The 14,201-nt window shown below is 44.2% G+C and overlaps 1 protein-coding gene across 3 annotated transcripts; it reads left to right on the top strand.

Moving 5' to 3' along the window:
* The first annotated feature begins 3,888 nt into the window (after positions 1 to 3,888).
* LOC100821122 (translation initiation factor IF-2) lies at positions 3,889 to 9,648 on the top strand. 3 transcript variants are annotated; one of them, XM_010236359.2, is made up of 8 exons: positions 3,889 to 4,040; positions 4,172 to 4,350; positions 4,442 to 4,473; positions 7,682 to 7,779; positions 7,883 to 7,965; positions 8,633 to 8,710; positions 8,812 to 8,907; positions 9,047 to 9,643. In XM_010236359.2, exons 2-8 carry the CDS (start codon positions 4,261 to 4,263, stop codon positions 9,305 to 9,307), a joined length of 738 nt encoding a protein of 245 aa, XP_010234661.1. In that variant the 5' UTR covers positions 3,889 to 4,040; positions 4,172 to 4,260; the 3' UTR covers positions 9,308 to 9,643. The 3 variants fall into 3 exon arrangements, with proteins under 3 accessions (XP_010234661.1, XP_024318013.1, XP_010234662.1); XM_010236360.3 differs by lacking the exon at positions 3,889 to 4,040 and adding an exon at positions 6,811 to 6,905 and having other exon boundaries at positions 4,244 to 4,350; positions 9,047 to 9,648; XM_024462245.1 differs by lacking the exon at positions 3,889 to 4,040 and having other exon boundaries at positions 4,056 to 4,350.
* The last annotated feature ends 4,553 nt before the right edge of the window (positions 9,649 to 14,201 follow it).

Consider the following 14,201-nt stretch of genomic DNA (forward strand, 5'->3'; position numbering starts at 1 on the left):
TGTATGGGTTGCAAAATACTAGAGTTGCTATATGGTTGCTCAGATGGATCATGGGGGGTTGCTTAGTTTTGTGGGTTAGTTGCAAAAATAGTTCTACATGGGTTGCAAAATACCAAAGTTGCTATATGGTTTGCTTCATTGAAATGTGAATCACATATTCAACCTGCTTATTTTTTTTCAACCACAAGGATTTTGTTCTGCACTAGGTCCGAGGGGAATAGTTTATGTTCTAACATGTTATTGTGTTTTTCCTACAGCCAATGGCTTCCGGTGACGACAACACGGATACCGTTGGCGAAGATGATGGCGGAGGCAGCTGCGCTCAACCAGCTGTTGAGACTGCACAGGTACAGCCTACACAACTTCACTTTTATACTAGTAGCATCATGTCATTTTTTCTTGATCTAGCAACTTTAATGCTAGGATTAGTAAGCCTTAGGTTGTTTCATTTTCATGAATCCGCAGCCCAACATGAAGGATTGCCCGTGCCGGTTAATGACAATGAAGGGGGCAAAAGACATGTTGTATTGGTTCGTGAGGTAGGTGGTGTCAAACGATATGCAATTATGGTAAGACTCTGTATATGCTTTCCTCGCTACGCCATCAACCCAGAACATCAACTCCACCCTCTCCTCCTCATCCAGCTTCATATTGAAGTAGAAGGATGGGTCCTCTTTCTATTTTGCCATGAAGTATGACACTGTTTCAGCCACGTCATCACCCTTCCTCTCAGACCTAATCTTCGCGCGAAAATTGCTTATTGTTTTTGTTGTGTACGGCACAATAAACCGTTCGCATAGAACGTGGACATGAGCGTCATCATCTGACCTGCGGGATGGGTGGACAAGCAACAAATCAGCAACAAAGCAAAACAAATCAGCAACTTGAATTTTCTTAGCAACAAGCAAACAAATCACCTTTTTCAACAGTTCACATAGCACTAAATTTGCTGCCCAAAATAATTTGCTAGATGCAGTCTAAAAACAACATTTCTTTTTGCAAGTGCGCGCTAGTTAACCAAGTAATGTAGCAACTACATCACAAAATCCAGCAACATAGATGCCAAAGTATCAAATCTAAGTCACCAAGTCACTCACAGGACTGACACACAGGTGCATGCTATCTTTTTTTTTCATGGATTCTGTGCTACCAGCCATCTCATACAACCAAAAGGAAGATGCATTGTTTTCCATGCGTAGCAACTACACAGCAGCAGACTAGCAACTACATCACAAATTACAGCAACATATTCAAATATAGTCAAGCAACCATGTGTCTTTTTTACCTGTCTCAAGATTGCAGTCGTCCAATATTCTCAAGAACGCTTCTTGGGGTGATATATTCTTGTGTGATAGTAGGTATTTTGTGAGAGAGGGCTTGGTCATCAACTCATGGTTGTGCTCCGCCACAAAAAAAATTACCTCCCACCTTCCATCCATTAGTTTCACCGTCATCTTCGCTTTGCATCCCGTTTGCTTGATCGACTCCCGTTTTCTTTTTTTCACCACCTTCCTAAATAGCAACAGATCTTTATTAGGTGCATCCACATGTTCCTCATCACTAGAGCTGTCGTCGCGACGTGTCTTAGATGAGTTGCCGATGGGATTAGATGATTGGCCGGCAGCATCGTCCATAGGTTTGGGCTTTCTAAACTTGTTGGAAACAAACTACTGCTTCTGTATCAGATTTGTGTAAGCCGACCGCCTTGATGTGTTTGATTTGATAGAGAAAACCAACTACACGTGCATGAGCATTGTAATGCGCCTTTGCACCGGCCAGGGTGTCAAACCGCATGCCCAAGAAAGGCTCATGTGGCTGAGAGGAGTATTCAATCTCTTGTTCAATGTTGTCAGGAGCATCACAAGCAACTCCGGTTGTGTCTTCAGCAACACCCGCACTGTCTTTAGCAACTACATCGTTGTGATCAACAACTACAGTACTGTCTCCAGCGATAGGCGCCCTAACCAAGGGTTCGTTCTCAGCAATGCGAATAGTCGCAGGAGACTCTCCCACTTCCTCATGCGTAGCAACCGGGATAGTTGGGGTGCAATAGGCCGGTTCAACACCTTCTCTAAAGCCATCATCTAGGTCACATGGGATTTCGTTCAAGTCCAGCATTTTTTTTGCAACCTGCATTAGGAAAGTTGCATATTTCTCCATCAGTTCCATGTATTTTCTTGTCACACATAAAAATAGCAACAAGACAACATTTTACACACTAACAACAAAAAGCAGTAGGGGCAAGCAGCTGTTAAAGAAAAGGCAGCAACTTTCCTTGCTAAGCATGCAACTGTTCATATGAAACTAGTAATTTAAAGGTATCTAACATTTCGACCCGTGTACCTTTCATTCACACAGGTAGGTGCCATGAGTATGATGATGATACAAGACAAGAATGCACATGGAATTGAAGTTCAAGGATCTTTTTATCTTATATACAGCTACTTTTGATGTGTTTGTTTTATCTTTTTTCTTGTATATGGACGCTATGGTCTAGACAGAAAAATGCAGACATATGGTGTGCTACAAAAATATGTTTTGTACCTATGATTATCTACCAACTTCCCCCATAGTTTTTTTTTCCTTTTTTATGTGCTATGCCGTTCATGCTAAATAGCAGATGTCATACTTCCTTTTTTCATGTTCCCAGAACAGTGGGGTTTATGATATATGGCATCTGCAAAAAATGTCATGCCACTTGTGTTGTTATCCTTGTTATCTAGTTTGCACACATTTTTTCTCTCCTTTTTTTTTGCAACTTTTAATTGTGACGCAGCAACTTGTCATTTGTGAACTAGCAACTTCTCCACTCTAGAGTACACAGTTTTTTTTTCTTTTATGTGCTATGCAGTTCATGGTAAATAGCAGATGCCATACTTATTTTTTTCATGTTCCCAGAACAGTGGGGGTTCATGATATATGGCATCTGCAAAAAATGTCATGCCACTTGTGTTGCTATCTACTTTGCACACATTTTTTTCCCTTTTTCTTGCAACTTTTAAATGTGACGCAACAACTTGCCATTTGTGGAGTAGCAACTTCTCCACTATAGGGTTGCAACTTTTGACCAAAATAAACAGGCTCCCCTGCAACTTTTTTTGCTAGGGGGGGAGGGGGGCATGAATCTGTCTATTTTATAGAGTTTGCAACATGACGCTTTTTTTTTGCACTTTGATGCTCTCACGCAACTTTATTGAAGAACACAATAACTTAGCACACTGTGACTGGGAACTATCAACGTTAAAAGCGGCAACTTTCTTAGTAAACCCAAAAATTGAGCCCAAAATAGAGCTAGCTAGTATCTTTTCTCGGGGAACTTGATTTTTTTTTCTCATCCAAGCAACTAACCAGAACTTGCAACTCACAAGATCGGACTTGCAATTTCCTGCAACTTTACAACTTGTAGGCACAAAACGGACTAAAAAAGAGGGCAAGCAAGAGGGGAGAACATGATCCCGCACAGGCTGCTTTGGGTAGGAGGGAGGAAGGGACGCACTTTTTTTAGGGCAGTTTCTGCTGGTTTTTAGCGTTGCAGGGTGGTCGCCATTGCCAACGCTAGGCCAGATCCACCGTTTGCTTTCGTAGGGAAGAAGAAAGAACGAGTGGAAGAGAAGGGGGGGGGGGGGCGAACGCGGGCATGGTTGGGCCAGCCGGCCACGTGAGTGGGCGGCGGCGCGGGAACCAGATGGGGTGGCGCGGGGACGCACGAAAAAGGTGGACCGGGAGGCGTGCGGGGCGCTGGGACCAGGTGGGGGTTGGTCAGGATGGATTTTCCCTACCTTTCTTTTTCTGGCCACGCGGGATGAGAGCCGGGTCCGCACGTACCATATATGGCCGTTGTATGGCTTGGCCTAACCAGCCAACGGCCGCGCACTAGTCACGCCCACAATTAAATGTACAAACATCCTACCATTTTTTTCTTGAAAGTACGGAATATACAAGTATACTCGTGAGTCGTTCTATTCCGAACAATGTTTTCATAATCATCCGAGGACCCTTAATCATGGGACATAGTGCAAACTGCAAAGAATTTGATCGAGGTTAGTGTTCCCCTGCCGGAAGTTCTACGGCACAGCTAATTTTTCAGATCCAAGTTTTCAGTCGTTAGGTCGTTCCCCATTAAACGATCTCTAACTCAGGGACTCTGTCCTGTCTCTACTACACACAATAGCGCGTTAGAGAAAAAGAAGGTAGCAACAAAATCAAGATACAAGGTCGTCGCAAAATCAAGATACAAGGAGGAAGAGGAGATCCGGTGAAATGGCGGCGCCGCCCAGGCCGTCTCTGGAGCCGGAGATCGGCCCCGACGGCCTCGCCCGAGACTCCCCCGTTCTAGCCTACACTGAGAAGGTCTGCGGCCGCACGCCATTTCCTTCCCCTCCCAACTTGTTCTTGATCCGTAGTAATACAGTGTCTCATCGCTCGGTCTGTTGGTTTACAGGTCATCGCGGAGGAGCAACTGCAGCTGAAGAAGTGAGCCATCCCTCCCCCCTCCCTATCCACTACCAGTTTCGTGTCTGCTCTCTACAATTCTTGGATCTGCGTTTAGCTTCTTGTTTTTTCGTGTGTGTGTGAATCCACATTGTCCGTTCTTGTCCAGTCCTGGAATTTTTTATACATAGATCAGATTTGGGGTTGTAGGAACAAAAGAGAATTGGGCCTTTCTCTGCCTTCCTACTCATGTGTCATGCTAGTGAGAGATAATCATAAGCTCCTCACTCATAATGAATTATGGAATTTAAGGTTGGTTGAATACGGTGAGTGAGCATTGTGGTAGGTGTGCATGAAATTTGTTTATCCAATGAACACAAATCAACTTGTTGAGCTACAGAAATAATCTAGCTTTCACTACTGGGTAAGGAACTATTGACTGCGATCGGGGACAACCATTGTGGTAGGTGTGCATGAAATTTGTTTATCTAATGAACACAAATGAACTTGTTGGGCTATGGAAAATACTAGCTCTCACACCTGGGGTAAGGAACTAAGGACTATTAGCTTTGACCCAAAGAACATATTGGTATTGGCAACAATCGGGGCATCTCAGAAGTACTGTTATATTAATAACATCAACAACACTTAACTGTCTGAAGCTGACATGTAAATTAACAGCGCACTTGCAGACATCCATCATGTGCCACCAAAATAGGATTTTGATATATTGATAGTTCGTTTTAGAACAATATAGTGATGATAGATTTAAGTAGCCTGCCTTAACACAAATTGCACAATGATTCTTCATGTACAGATGCCGCATATTGTTGACGAAGATTGTGACAGTCATGCTCTTGAACAATTTTTTATTAAGGAGCATAGCATTAATTTTACTTTTGTCAGGGTTAATGCAATCCATTAAATTTATTTCTGATAGTCAGGGGCATTTTTATTTACTTTACGTTACAGTTCTGAGAACTGAGGCGCATCCAGAAAGGTTACTCTGTTAGTCTGTTCCATGCTGATTTCATTTTAGGCTATTTTGCTTGACCTGTATAGATATGCTCTCAGAGTCTCAGGTTTCTTATTTCCTGCATTTTATCGTTTTCACATTATAAACGCATTTCAGTTTTCTACTAATTTCATTCAGGTGTTTTAGTCTAGCTCTAGAGGAGATCAAAATTTACAATCATGTGAGGGATCATGGGACTAGTCCTCCCTACTAAAACGCATCCAAGGAAACCTCAGATGTTGCTGAGTGCTGTATTCACTATTCAGTAGGGAGGACGGGTCCCAAAACCATTGTAGTTGATGTCGCTCTCCTCTAGAAGTAGAAGCGGACTTATCTAGACAAAGTTGGGAATTGGTAAAGTCTCCTGCATTGGTAAAATAGTAACAAACGGTGGCAAATTTATGGCTCGACCTTGAATCATTGGAAGGTGAGCATCCAGTTGGATACTGGTTGGTCATCGTCAGCAAGGGCATCTGCTGAAGACTTTAGCTGATGACAGTAGGGAATATAATTTGGTCACCTTGCATGAGAGATTGAAGCTTGACCTTCAGAATCAACACTCTTTGTCATCGAAGAACTGGCCGAATTGTCTTCCAACCTTTAGGCCATGCTATTCAGGGTCATGATGATGTCGGTAGCTTACCAGAAATTGCAGCGTAAATCCACATTTCAACAGTGAGATCAGCATGAGTCCACCTGTTTTCGAGGAATTGGCAGGAGCAGCACGGACTGAGCACGAATCCATCACCATGCTGTATCTCATCATCGTCGATGTGGTAGAGAATGCCATGTTTGCTGACATGATGTGTATGAAATTGTGCTATTTTGTGTGGTCCTTTTTTTAATATCAAGATAGAAGGTAATGGGACTTTTCATGTTGGTTACATGATAGGATGGGGTAGATGAGGATATGACTGAGCCAGAGGTGCTATTCCCCATGGCCAGATGAGTAGAGGAGACTAACCAGATGGGCTCTGAAACCATGAAGTGTATAACTCTTACACTGTCTGTTGATTCCTGTGTGTATATAAACATGTACTTGGAATATTAGAAGAAAGGGTGAGATGTGCACTTTGAAGAGTGTATGACTGTCATGTTAGTCATTTAGATGCATGCACCCACTAGACCACTCAGGCTGGTGGACTCTGTATATTTGGTTGAGTAGACACACTGTGATCTGTACTCCCTCTTTTCAGTTTATAAGGCATGCGGTTATTCCTAGATCATCAATTTGACCAACAAAACATGTATTTATTGTACAAAAAGTACATGATTAAATTCGTGTTCGGAAGAAGTTTCTAATGGTATACTTTTTGTGGCATATAACTCATATTTTGTTGGTCTTGGTCAAACTGGTCATCTAGGAATATGTGATTGACTTATAAACTCGAAAGGAGGGAGCACATCATATGTGTCATCATGATTATACGCTGCTGGCAGGTTCTTTGCTTCTATACAGGTCAATTGCCATGCTACATATCTTTCCTTGATTTACCTTGAAACCTTTACTTGGAATCTTATCCAGATTAAGCAGAATGTTACTTGAAACTGTTGCATTCCTGGGGACATATTTACCATGGAAAACAACAGCCATTTAGTATTGGCTCTTCTGTGTTTAGTTATGAATCTATACACAATTTTGTCCATGGACTATCATCCGTGCCTCATTTTTGTATCTAAACTATCAAACTGACCAAATTGGTCCCTGAACTATCCGTTGTGATTCATTTTGTCCTCTTGCTCATGTTGAATGGGCAGGAGGAGGCCTTAGAACATGTTGTACATGTGGAATTTCTGAAGTACCTTTCTTTGAGCTAAACCTTTAGTAAAAACTGCATTGTACTACTTTTATTTGAGTTATAGCTCTCAACTATTGTTGGGCCCTTCTGCCACATGAACTCATTGTTCCGCACTTTATTCATAGAAGCCTTTTTCTTGGGCATTTTGGGGTTTTCGTGCGCGCAGCACCGCATGGGCAACAGGATGAAAATGAGCCACAATCGTTCATGGACCAATATGGTCACTATGGTAGTTTAGGGATGGAAATGGGCCATGGGTGATAGTCCAGTGACAAAATTGGGTATTAAGTCAGTTATGCATCAGAGGTCACACTCATTTGTGCATATCAACGTTCTTGCTATCTTTGCCAACTGTGGTGTGTCTCCATGATTTTAATTCTCTGTTCTCATTATTTTTTTGACATAAAAAATTTCAACTGACTATACTGTTGAACAGATACATTCAGGAGAATTATTCTAAAATTCGTGATGTTGAAAAGGAGCTAGAGAATCTGACTTTGGAAGTGAAATTGACAGCTGGACCCAAAAAAGCAGGTAAACTAACAGTTCTTTTCAAAAGCACATCTGGTTTAGGTTCTTCACATTGAATACTCTCACTTGGTTGACCTGTTTCTGCTTTTGTTTGTTCTGGTTCCAGCGCTTGAGCATTTAAGGAAAAAGATTGAAATGTCAACAGAGAGAATACGATTGGCTAAGGTGAAAGAGGAAGATGCAAAGAAGGTTGGATCTGTTCACTCCCGACTTAGATACAATTACTAACTGTTATCTGATATAATTTTGTTGCTCCCTTTTTCCATTTTCATCTATTACATTTTGATTTGCTATCTGCCTGTCTTTTGGAGGAAATGGGATGATACAACTTATTTTGCAAGGAAAGCAAACTTATTGCTGAGAGTATCACTGTGACCTATAGGGAAGATCCTAAAATGTTGTTGGCTGCATCTTTCAGCAAATGTCACATGCCAAAATTAAGTTCACGAGGAACAATATTAAAGGTTCATGGAGGATAAATCAATTGTAGTATTGAATAGACAGAACTTCTATTTTTTCTCCCAAACTGAGGCTATCATGAATCCATTAGGATTAAATGTAACAGTGATATAATACCATTATGCCCTTAACAGCATTTTGGAGAAAAGTGTATTATTGTATTGTAAGTCTTAATACATGACAACTAACAGAATTTTGAAGATAAAGGTGTTATTGTATTTTGAGTCTTCAATACCTGAGAGCTTAGAAATAAAGTAAACTTAAAATTCTTACCACCATTTTCTTCGCTCTGTCAGTAAGTTCTGAAACCAGTGACCATTTTCTTCATTAAAATGCTTTTTTTCAATCTTTATTTTTCTCTGGTTACCTAACATGATTTAGCTGTTTGCTAGTTTAGGCCTGGGAAGCTGCTGCTCAAGTTGTTAAAGAGGAAGAGGATGCAAAGCAAAAGCTATGTGATGATCTAAATCGGCTGGTATTTGTTTTACTTGTTCTTATTCATATACCTTCTGAAATTTTCTTGTCACACCATTAGGTTCAGATTCTATTGTTCTCTTGGTTATTTGTTTAAACTAGGTCCAAGAGAGTGCGGCTTCCCAATATTCGAGGTTAGAGGAGCTAAAGAAGCGTTTAGAATCCCTAAACCCCACCAGGACTTCTGTTGACGCTTCTGTAAGTTTAGACACGTCATTTCCTGATATCAAGTACTTTACTCTTTTCAGCTGTTGTTTACATGCACATTCAGGTTCCGGTCTTAGTTCAGTTCTAGGTTGTGTGTGCCTCTGCTGACCTCATTATTTATAATCATCAGGGTGTTAACACTGCACAGCAGGCTACCGCAAATTCGGCACCTCAGCAACCCACCTCGATAAATCCCTCGAATGTGACTGCGCCTATGAGTAATGCCGCCGAGCCTGCCTCCAGCGGACCGCAGCAGCAAAGACCCGCTGATGCAGAGAGGAAGCGAAGACCATCAAACTCTGGAGGAAGAGGGAGAGGTGGTGTGATGATCCTCCCCAAAGGAAGAGGGAGCTCTGGATCAGGATGGACGGGTGCTGGGTTTGAGACATGACGGTCTCCTTGGTATACAGCGTTTGCTTGGTTGGAGCAGGAGGGTCAACAGGGTGGGACTATCTATGTACTCCCTCTGTCCCATATTAAGTGATAAAATATTACATGTATCTAGATGTTTATTTTTTGTATAGATACATTCATATTTGGGCAAATTTGAGTCACTTAATATGAGACGGAAGGAGTATATGTTGTGCAGCAAATAGAACAAGGCAACAACGTATTCAAAGCTGTGACATCTAGTCAAACTGCCCATAGAGTCAAAAGATTATTTTTGTATCAATAGAACAACTATGCAATGAATATTTGACTTGCCACTCCAAAGAGTGGCCATCAAGGAAAGACCGATTTCTTTTCTTTTCTTTCGAGGGGGCTATTAGGGACATGCCGTGACCCCTCCTGTACGTCCCGATGCGAACCTTCCTCTCTTCGTGTAAAAAAAATCTCTCTTTTGTCTTTCTGACCAGCGCTCGCCGTCTCTTCCGACCGTTGCTTTTTCTCCCTCCGCCACAAGCCTCGCGTCTCTTTCTGCACGCGCGGCCGCCCTCCTCCTCTGTGAGTGCTGTCTTTGCCGGCAAAGATCTATGGATGGCCCGTCGCCTCCGCGTTCCTCCCCTGCGGTGTCTCTGAAATCGCTCACCGCACGCGAAAGTCAACCATGGCCGCCGAGGCAGCAACAGCAGAAGAGGCGCCGCATGAAGCGGCGGCGGCCCTCACGAGCTCGCTGCAGTCGCACATGACCTTGGCCTTCTTTGCGTTGGCTGCGTGCACCGTGGCGAGATCGGCAGAATCGGAGCGTCGCCCCTCTTCCATGACCATGCCCCATTCCCTCTTCCTCGACCACGGCGTGTCTTAGTTGTCCTGTCTCTAGAGGCGAAGCACCGCAATAACGAGGCGCAGTCCGGCGAGATCCAGGCACAGACAAGGAGATGTGGGGTCAGTGAGGACAGAACGATCCACTGCCTTGTGCTTCACCTCTCGTGAGCTCCTCATTCAGATTCATTCCTTGATTCAACAAATCAATGAACTCAGCCTCTATTAGGACATAGGGCGATGGAGATTTTTTTTTCTTTTTTCTGAGATTCTGTTTTGGTTGTTTGTTCTTTCCAGATATTTGTTCTTGCATTTTTCTATGACAGATCTTGTTACTTTCCGTTCATGGTTCAGATCTTTCTTCCAAATGTTCATGTTTCTGATCTTATTTCATTTAGTTCTTACAATTAGTTCATGGTCACGGAAGACAAAGAGAAAAAGGAAATTACAATTAGAATATAATAAAACCATAATAGCAGGAAGAGATTTGGTCAATTTGAGCCAGCCCAACCTGATTCGATTTCCCAATCAATAAGTATCTTTTGCATCTGTTGTATGAGACCACCTTGTGTATTTATATGCATGTATTCACATCCTTCAGATTTTTAGTGTGTTAGATTTATATGCTTTGGGCCGGAAAGATTAGAATCCTTAGATAATGTATACAAGTGACGACCATCTTGTGTTTGGGTCGTGGCAGTGCACAGGCATTTCCACTAGTTTAAAATACATTAATGGCAACATATATGCATCCGGAGGATTTGTGTGTCCATCCGACCGCCCTAGACCATTCGATCCAAATCACGCGCTCGATATTCTTGTGGGGCTCTTCTGCACTTAAACACCGGCCACTGCAAGGCTATTTACAAAACGACCTAGACGGTAAGGCCATGTTGCATCTCTTCCATGGGAGCAGGCCGACAGACGACATTGAGCAACAGCAAAGGCGGCAGCTAGACACAGCGATCGGCAGGCGGTGGCAAACCGCCGGCGATCACCAACAGTTTCAGAAAAACTCGTAATTACATGCTACATCACCTGCTACCTAGAGCTAATTAATTCATCCACTACAATGCGCTGCGATTGATCTGGTCACCGTGCAGCCACGCTTCGAGCCACCACTTTCAACGAGGGCCTATGTATCTCATGTAATTTCTTAGAGCACCTCCTCCGTTTTTTATGCCATTTGGGGTGGCGCCGGCGGGTTTTTTTTAGGGTTCCGCCGAGACCCAGCCACGCCCCTAATAAGAGACACCCCCCCCAAAAAAATTGAAAATAGACAAAATTTAACTAAACTCGGCGAAATTTAATTAAACATAAACTTTTTTCATTACATAATTCTAAAATAAAAAAAAAGGCGTGGCGGTCGGCGAAGAACGCCGCCCAGTTGGCCCCGGTGGCGCGGTTCCACCCGGGGTCGTCGCGCTCCGCCATTAGCCCGTGCCACCAATGGGCATTTATGGCGGCGGTCCGGGCACGACCCGTTGGCACCGGTGGTGTCGGGATGGCGTCGATGGAGAGCGTCCAGTGCGCCAGCAGCTGGCAATCGGGCGGTACCGGGTACTCGTGCTCGTGCTCGTGGAGGGCCTCGGCCTCCTTGAGCGTGAGCGTCGCCCGGCGCCACGTTCGTCGCCGGCAGCCATGGGTCTCGTCGGTGGGAGGGTTTAGGGTGAGAGAAAGGGAGGGTTTGGGCGAGAGGGGGGAGAGGAGGCGCCGAGAGGAGAATGCCGAATGGTCGCCATAGTCGCCCCTTTTTATATCGCCGGAATGCGAACCGGCAGGCGTGTGAACACGGCGATAAACACGGCCGCGTGGCAATCACCATTAATTTCCACTCGAGAGCCGAGGAGGGGCCGGTGAGAAACCGGTGGGGCGTTTAATTGGTCCCTGACAAGGCAGGCCCGCCGCAATAACGCATTGCGCCGCGCCCCAGCTCCCCCCCCCCCCTCGTGGGCTGGGTTCGGCCTGGGGGCGCCGGATAACTTTTTGGGCCGCGTCGGATGAAAAAACAAATTGGGGAGACCGGCTGGGTGGATTTTTGTGCGCCGAAGCCCCCCAAGCCCGTTTAGGAGCCTTTAGGGGGGCTGATTGGAGATGCTCTTAAGTTTGCAGGGTCTGCTATCCTCCGGCAATCATTTCCCCATAACAATCCTTCCAGTTTTGTGGATCTGGGGGTGGTGTGATACGATGTCGGGGACTCCACCGAAGTTCCGGACATAAAAGCATTGAGTGACAGTTGTTTCTATTTCACTGAAGCTTCGGGTGTTCAAGGATTACATAACAATCTTTTTTTAACCAACCAAATTTAATTTATTTCAAAAGAGAATTTTCAATTTTTTCAGTTCATTATTAGGAGTGGAGTGAGCAATTCAGCTTCTTTAATACCCTCCGATTCATAAAAAGTGTCGTCCACTTAGGCTATTTTTTTTTAAATAATACGAATTATTTAATCATTATTGAAAATAATACACGTTTTAGAATTTTTTTTAAAAATAATACACCCTTGGTTTGGGCCAGGCCGACTGGAGCTAATCGGCCTGATCCAAGCCGATTAGGCCCACTTGGCCTCGCCCAGGCCGATTGGAGGCCGGCCTGCCAGCCCACAGGCCGACTAGCCCTTGTCAGCATCGCCCAGGCCGATTAGGGCCCCGTAGGCTTCGGCCAGGCCGACTGGGTGCTCGTCTTCCTTGTACGTGTAGGAACAAAATGCCATTGCTCGCCGGTTGATCTCCCTTCGATTCCCCTGGTCTCCACTCATTCTCATCGCATTAACACATGAGAATTAATCTCCGCTATTCCACGAATCAGTTCAGGCGCTAGGTCTCCCATTTTCCTTCTTTAATGGCCACTTCCATTGACACGCACTGAATGTCGACCGTCGGCATCCGCCTCCCGATCTCCCTCCTCCGCCTATAAAAGGCGATTCCTAGCGCGTCACCCTGTGCCTCTGCCCTTCCTCTCTCATTATCCTATTGAGAGGTTGTCCCCTCAAGCTCTCTACATCTCGTGCCACGACCGTTTTCCTCCGCCATCCGTCGCCTCCATTATTGAAGGGGAGCTCGCTCCGAAGTTCTGTTCCTCGATTCCTTTCACCGGGAGACTCGTCTGACCCCCTTCACCTTTTTTGACAAGGTTTCGCGAACAACCGTCGCCGTTGGCCGTGCCGTCCCCGAGGTCATGCCGAAGCCGAAGCCGTGCCTGGAGCCCCGACCCCGGCCGCGACGGGAGACGGGAAACCGGTTCGTGGAATAGTGGGGATTAATTCGTATGTGTTAATGTGAAGAGAATGAGTGGAGACCAGGGGAATCGAAGGGAGATCAACGGCATGAGTGGCGGTCGAGCTTCTGTTCCTCTGTACGTGCGAGCAAGACGAACACCCAGTCGGCCTAGCCAAAGCCGACTGGGGCCTAATCGGTCTGGGCGATGTTGACAAGGACCAGTCGGCCTGTGAGCTGGCAGGTCGGCCTCCAGTCGGCCTGGGCGAGGCCGAGTGGGCCTAATCGGCTTGGGCCAGGCCGATTAGCTCCAGTCGACCTGGCCCAGGCCGAGGGTGTATTATTTTTGAATTTTTTCTAAAACATGTATTATTTTCAATAATGATAAAATAATTCGTATTATTTAAAAAAAATTAGCGTCCACTTAGTACAAAATGTGTACTGACTTAGTACAAAATGAGCGACACTTTCTATGGATTGGAGTGAGTACATGGTTTCAATTTTCTTCTCAATACTTTTTCTTCCTCTCCACCATTGTTAACAAAAACTTTTCGTTTTTCTTTCAAAACAAACCCATGCACCAAGCCGATATATTGGAAGTTTCTAAACAAAAGATTTTTCTTGTAGAAATTTTGGAAGTTAAAACAAATCTTTTGTATGAAATGATTTTTTTTAAAACCAAGAAAGTTTGTTCAAAAGATTGGAATTTCTATCCTATAAAAGTTTGTCCAAAAAATTGGAAGTTCTACGTCATGATTTTTAGAAGTTCGTAAAAAAATGTCCTCTAAATTTTGAATTTTGTTAGCAAATTTAAAACCTCAATTAATTTGAAAGTGTATGTCATTTTCAATTGAAAGTGGTATTCCC

This window comes from Brachypodium distachyon, chromosome 3 (genome assembly GCF_000005505.3).
Source record: "Brachypodium distachyon strain Bd21 chromosome 3, Brachypodium_distachyon_v3.0, whole genome shotgun sequence".
Lineage (NCBI taxonomy): Eukaryota > Viridiplantae > Streptophyta > Magnoliopsida > Poales > Poaceae > Brachypodium > Brachypodium distachyon.

Bases quoted from the DNA above. Each gene is read 5' to 3' on its own strand.
- LOC100821122 (XM_010236359.2), top strand. From the start codon at position 4,261: ATGGCGGCGCCGCCCAGGCCGTCTCTGGAGCCGGAGATCGGCCCCGAC. The intron at 7,780-7,882 runs GTAAACTAACAG...TTCTGGTTCCAG, and splicing joins AGCTGGACCCAAAAAAGCAG to CGCTTGAGCATTTAAGGAAA. The intron at 7,966-8,632 runs GTTGGATCTGTT...TTGCTAGTTTAG, and splicing joins AAGAGGAAGATGCAAAGAAG to GCCTGGGAAGCTGCTGCTCA.